Source organism: Piliocolobus tephrosceles, chromosome 7 (genome assembly GCF_002776525.5).
Source record: "Piliocolobus tephrosceles isolate RC106 chromosome 7, ASM277652v3, whole genome shotgun sequence".
Lineage (NCBI taxonomy): Eukaryota > Metazoa > Chordata > Mammalia > Primates > Cercopithecidae > Piliocolobus > Piliocolobus tephrosceles.
The window spans coordinates 79,740,884-79,747,979 of NC_045440.1; the positions used below are offsets into that span (position 1 = coordinate 79,740,884).

The window sequence follows — 7,096 nt, forward strand, 5'->3', positions numbered from 1 at the left end:
AAAACAGTATGGCGATTCCTCAAGGATCTAGAACTAGAAGTACCATACGATTCAGCCATCCCATTACTGGGTATATACCCAAAGGATTATAAATCATGCTGCTATAAAGACACATGCACACGTATGTTCATTGCGGCACTATTCACAATAGCAAAGACTTGGAATCAACCCAAATGTCCATCAGTGACAGACTGGATTAAGAAAATGTGGCACATATACACCATGGAATACTATGCAGCCATAAAAAAGGATGAGTTTATGTCCTTTGTAGGGACATGGATGCAGCTGGAAACCATCATTCTCAGCAAACTATCGCAAGAACAGAAAACCAAACACTGCATGTTCTCACTCATAGGTGGGAACTGAGCAATGAGATCACTTGGACTCGGGAAGGGGAACATCACACACTGGGGCCTATCATGGGGAGGGGGGAGGAGGGAGGGATTGCATTGGGTGTTATACCTGATGTAAATGACGAGTTGATGGGTGCTGACGAGTTGATGGGTGCAGCACACGAACATGGCACAAGTATACATATGTAACAAACCTGCATGTTATGTACATGTACCCTAGAACTTAAAGTATAATAAAAAAAAATTCCTGATAATCAATAACAGACTTCCAGAACAAACAAGTGATTATAGTAAGGTTGCAGGACATAGGTTAATATACAAAAATCAATTGCTTTCCTATGTACCAGCAATAAACACCTGAAATTTGAAATTAGAAACACACCATTTACAATAGCACTAAAATATGAAATACTTAGGTATAAGTCTAATAAAATATTTACAGGATTTATATGATGAAAAGAACAAAGCTCTGATGAAAGTTTGCATTTTCAATCACATCTTCTTTTGCAGAGTTTTACACGCATATAATTATTTACAAATGTTGCCAAACTAATACTCATTTGTTCTCTGTCCAGATAATAAAATTAAATGATGAAAAAAATTAAAAAGGAGATAGTGCATGATAATGGCTAAGAAGACTCAATATTGTTAAGATTTCAGTAAAGATGTGAGTTCAGACACCTCAGTAAAGCAGATATACAAATGGCAATAAGTATCTGAAAAGATGGTCAACATTGTATGTCATTATGGAATGGAAAATTGAAACAACACTGAGATACTATGGCAAGCCTATTACAATGGTTAAAATCTGAAACACTGACAATACCAAACACTGGCAAAGATGGACGTCATTAGGATCCCATTCATTGCTGGTAAGGATGCAAAATGGTACAGCCACTTTGGAAGAAAGTTTGGCAGTTTTGTACAAAGCTAAACACAGTCTTACCATATGATCCAGCAGTCATGTTTGTAGGTATTTACCTGAGTTGGAAACTTATGTCCACAAAAAACCCTGCATGTATATGTTTATAGAAGTTTTATTCATAATTTCCAAATATTGGAGGCAACTGAGACACATTTTTCAATCAGTGAAAAAATAAACAAGTTGTGGTATATTCACTCAATAGACTGTTATCCAGCAATAAGAAAAAATGAAATATCAAGCCACAAAAAAGTATGGGGGATGCTTTGATTCACATTGCTAAGTGAAAGAATCCAGTCTACAGAGGCCACATACAGACCGCATGATTCTAACTACATGACATTCTAAAGAAGGCAAAACTACAGAGATATAAACAAATCAGTGGTTACTAGGAGTTCAGGGGTAAAAAGGGATGGATGAGTTGGTGGATAGATTTTTACCATATGATTTGTATGATATGTAATCATGGATACGTGATGTTATACATTTATCAAAACCCATAAAACTATAAAACATAAAGAATGAACCCTAATGTTAAATATGCACTTATGTGATGTATTAATGCTGGCTCATCAATTGTAATAAATGTACCATACTGATGTAAGATAAGGGAAAGAGTGCAGAGGGAGAGAGAGCATATGGGAATTTTCTATTTTCTGTTCAAATTTTCTAGAAACCTAAGCTGCCTCTAAGGTATAAAATATATTAATTAGAAAAGCTTTACCCATCAAAAACAGACAATTTAACTCACAACAAATTATTGATTACACATAGATATAAAATACACACATATAAATAACTATGCATCTACATATACACATCCAAATAAAACACATCTATTCGCCATAAGTTTTAAATATTTACTCTGTTATTTTCCCTCTCTTAATGTAATGCTTCTACAGGGACTAACATGGTAAAGGAGAAGTGAGGAAATTTAGGCAGTGATACTGAATTATGCTTACAAGAAATTTACTAGTGAATAGGACTGAAATGAATAGTCGTGAGAATCTTAGAGTCTAGGAAAGAATTATTTTTAAGCTACATAATTATGTCAGCTATAAAAATATGCAGTTAGTAGCCCATTAAATTTTATTCTGTACTTATTTCACTTTCTTGTCAAGAAAGATGAATACTTGATTATAAAACTACATACCAAAAAAAAGTTCAAATTTTCCCAATGTATGAAAATGTGAGTAAAACAAAATAAGCACATACCAATAATTGATCGATGCTGACCATTAGAACACTTTCATATTGTTTGCCATCTTTACCTTCAATATCACAATCAGATGATGCTACTGGCAACAGAACAAGGATCAGGGGAGGAAGTCCAAAGATATACCTAAAAGAAACTAAATTCAACAGTAAATAAGAATGTGCTAAATGTTATACCATATTGCATTTGATTGTGGGGTTTCAATGGACTGGACCACTTATTTCTAATAATTTTAAAAATACATCTTGGTTTGGAGATACTACAGGAAGAACCCCAAAAGTTGAACTTATGTAACCACCAAAGTGGAACAGTATTTTGGAGTGTAGCGTCCTTTCACTTTTTTATTTTGCAATTACTCTTTAGGAAAGTGTAAAACAAGGGTGATGAAATCAGAGACTGCTTCTGAAAAACACTCAAGGGTGTTAATCAATTTGAATTTATGTTGAACCTCCCCATAAGAAAAGGCATCCACAGGTTAAGAGATGCACTACATTTCAAAGAGTTACATATTGTTGAAATTTTATGATGTATACTGTATATACATCATATGTATATACATCATTATATACTGTATATACATCATACGTATATACATCATTATGATATATACTGTATATATTTTATGATGTATGCTGCACATAATTGTATATTTTTGTAAAACTTGATGGTAGTTTGTATGTCTATTTGATATTGCAGGCAACACCGTGGGAGGGATTGCACTGTAACTACTGTAACTGCACTCTTTCTTTTTAATAATGAACCCTGAAGGGTTTACATTCCCAAAAGTCTTACAAAGTTTATGTTTGTATTTTGGGACTCCTCTCCTATCCTTTCACTAGCTTCTGTCTCTGAATCCCCAGAAACTCAGATTCCTTTCAAACACAGTGCTGTCCAGCTTCTTGTCATGTTAGAAAAACTCAATAAATAAATTCACATCCTCAGATAGAAACCAGTGATTTCTACCTGTTTTTGATAACTCTTCCCAATTAGGAGCAATTGTCTAATCAAATGGACTGAAATAAATGGTATTATTTCAGGCAGAAAAATAGAAAGCCAGTGGTTCCCACAAACATTAAAATCTGATCATACAGGGACCTATTTCTTCATAAACCTCCCATAGTGTTTTATTTATATCTTTTTGTAAACTCTGAGGCATGTTGATGATATATTTCCTGTGAATTTCCCAAATGAACTTTAATTGTACTCGAATGCAAGACATTTCACTTGTGTGCCTTCTCTGATTACGAGTACAAGCAACACTCCTTCAAACCCAAGGAACTAATATTGTGACAGCCTGAAGACTGTTAGGGATATCACAAAGTTTCCAGTAACACTGTCATCTATTATATCATGATCTGTCATATTAAACAATCAATAACACCTCCCAATAAATCAAATGACAAATGTTATTACAAATAGAGAACATTGTCTGGGTAGCAGTTATGAAAACAAACAAAAATCTAACTTCTCATCTGCATATGTGACAAGAAAATAAGAGAAACAAAAATCCAATAATTTTATTTATACAAATCTATTCATAACTCTGCCACTTAGTGCCTATATGCATGATAAGCATGAATTAACTCAGGAGACAGATAATGATGATGATGCTAGTTACCTTTAATTGAGTACCTGCCATGTGTCAGGAACTTTATATATAAAATCTCTAATACATATATATGTATATATGGGTGTGTGTATGTGTGTGTGTGTGTGTGCGCGCATTTGTGTGTGTGTGTGTGTGTGTGTATATATATATATATATATATATATATATATATATATAATTTGTAAATATCCAAAAAGATCTGCAAGTTAGTCTTTCTGTAACACATACATAGTAGGTGCCAGGTATGGATGCTAACCTGAATTTGTTGCTTTACCAGGATTTGATTAGCAATGGCCATAATCTATTGATAACATGTAATCACATTAGTCTTCTGAATGAAGTTTTGCCTCTCTCTTCTACTCCTGTTCCTTCATCCTAAAGATCCTCAGTGATTGATTGCTAATTTAAAAAAAAATAGCTTGGCAATTAAAAGTGTACACTCAGATTTAAGGGGGACCAGAGCAGATTTCTTAATAATACATATTTAATATACTGTACATTGGTGAAGTCTGTGTATCTATCACTTGAATAGTGAACATTGTACCCAATGGGTAATTTTGTAATCCTTATCCTCCTCCTGCTCTCCCACCTTTCCGAGTCTCCAATGCCTATTATTCCACTCTGTATGTCCATTTGTACCACTGTTTAGCTCCTAGTTATAAGTAAGAACATGCAGTATTTGGCTTTCTGAGTCATTTCACTTAGATAATGGCCTCGAGTTTCATCCATTTTGATGCAAAGACATGATTTAACTCTTATGGCTGAGTACTATTCCATGGTATACATGTACCACATTTTCTTTTTTTTTCTCCTCTCTTTTTGAGACGGGGTCTCACTCTGCTGCCCAGGCTGGAGTGCAGTGGCATGATCATAGCTCACCAAAGTCTCAAATTCCTGGGTTCAAGCGATCCTCCTACCTCAGTGTTTTGAGTAACTAGGACAACAAGTGTGCCCCACCATGCCCAGCTAATTTTTTAAAATTTGTTTTTAGAGGACGGCTCTTACTCTTTTGCCCAGGCCGGTCTTGAACTCCTGGGCTCAAGCAATCTTCCTGCCTTGGCCTTCTTGAGTGTCAGAATTACAAGCATAAGCCACCATGCCTGGCCATCCCCATTTGCTTTATCCAATCCTCTGTTGATGGATATTTGGACGATCAATTGCTAGTTATTCATCAGATTCTGACCTTGTAATCAGATTTGTATAGATTGTATGGAATCATACTTTTATTTTCTCTGTCATCTTACAGGTGTCCAAAAGATATACTTCAGGAGGAGTAGATAACAGGGGAAAAATTATATAACATTTAACTTGAAATGAGCTTAAAGGAGAATATAATAAAATGATTAAATGCTAGAGTGAAAGGGATACTTTTACCATTATCATAAATATTATTTCAAAGGTCCACCTTTTGTTTTAATACGTGAGGTTGTTTTACTTTCTATGAGTACTAGATGTCTTCTTCACCCCAATTTTCCGTAGTTAAGTGCTCCCCAAATTTAAATCAACCTATTTATTCACTGGATAGCATTTGGTCCATTCTTTCCAATGATGGTTGTTGGAAAATTCAGTCTTTTTGTGTATTACACATACTTTCTCAATTTTGAAACATAATTTGTCTTGCCTGTTAAGAGTGTTTTCTGTTGCCATTGTTGTCATTGAATAATTAGTCCCAGACAGACTGTGGCAATGTAAAAAGCACAGAGGTTTTGGAATATAGACACTTGAGACTTTTGACCTCCCAAGACAATGGTTTGTGTGACTGTGTAAATGAACAGCATCTCTTAAAATCACTTACCTGATTTCTAAAATGAAAACTTTAGACTAAATGATCTTTTTCATCTCGCAGACACCTTATTCTAAGAATCTACCTGGCCATCCAAATGCAGAAACTCTTTAGATCTGAAATTGCTTCAGGGACAATGCTGCAAACATACCTAGGGCCTTGGACCCACATCTCATAGGTCCCCAACTCTCCCATTAATGATGTAGCTTGGTAGTTTGGTCTGTAATTGAAGACCTTTCTCCTACATCACATAGAGAGTAACATATTAAGATTGGCTGGTTTGAGAGTGCTTTGGACATTGTTGTCACACCCACTCCCCACCATCCTGAACTTTTATTTAGGTTACCAAAAAGATAAACCATAAGAACAATGCAAGGCAAGAGTGGGCTTGTGGGATTGCCCTTACTTCCCCTGAAGAGGCTGAAATTGGAGAATTTGTTTTCAGTAGGGAATTTGGTTAAACCAGAATGAGATCTGTTTAAAAATTCTTGTTGGTTTTTAATGTAAGCCAAATAATACATTCAATCCTCAGATGCTTAAGTTATGGGGGTAAAAGTGAACATAAATAATTTTCTACAATCCATTAACTCCAGTATTTATCAGTCTTTAAAACCAGTTTTTACTGAATGTTCATTGCATAGACCTATTTTCACCGATAATTTGATTCCATAACCACTTCATGAGGAAGTAGGTAAGTACTACAAGTTATACAAATTTATAGATGGAGAATCTGGGGCACAGAAACAGTTACCTAGGAAAACTCCAGGCAGGGCACGGTGGCTCACGCCTGTAATCCCAGCACTTTGGGGGGCCCAGGCGGGCGGATCACGAGGTCAGAAGATCGAGACCATCCTGGCTAACACGGTGAAACCCTATCTCTACTAAAAACAAAAAATTAGCCGGGCGTGGTGGCGGGCGCCTATAGTCCCAGCTACTGGGAAGGCTGAGGGCTGAGCAGGAGAATGGCGTGAACCCGGGAGGCGGAGCTTGCAGTGAACCCGGGAGGCGGAGCTTGCAGTGAGCCGAGATTGCGCCACTGCACTCCAGCCTGGGTGGCAGAGCCAGACCCTGTCTCAAAAAAAACAAAAAACAAAAAACAAAAACAAAAACAAAACAAAACTCCTTTTGTATCTTTCTTTCTTTCCCTCTCTTTCTTTCTTTCTCTTTCTTTCTTTCTTTCTTTCTTTCTTTCTTTCTTTCTTTCTTTCTTTCT

The 7,096-nt window shown here is 35.9% G+C and overlaps 1 protein-coding gene across 2 annotated transcripts in view; it reads right to left on the minus strand.

Moving 5' to 3' along the window:
- IL7 (interleukin 7) overlaps positions 1-7,096 on the minus strand; it is a 58,163-nt gene that overhangs the window by 47,717 nt on the left and 3,350 nt on the right. For both annotated transcript variants that reach the window (XM_023227744.2, XM_023227743.2), the window contains exon 2: positions 2,491-2,627. In XM_023227744.2, the coding sequence (XP_023083512.1) occupies positions 2,491-2,627 (137 nt within the window). The remainder of the gene's footprint in view (positions 1-2,490; positions 2,628-7,096) is intronic.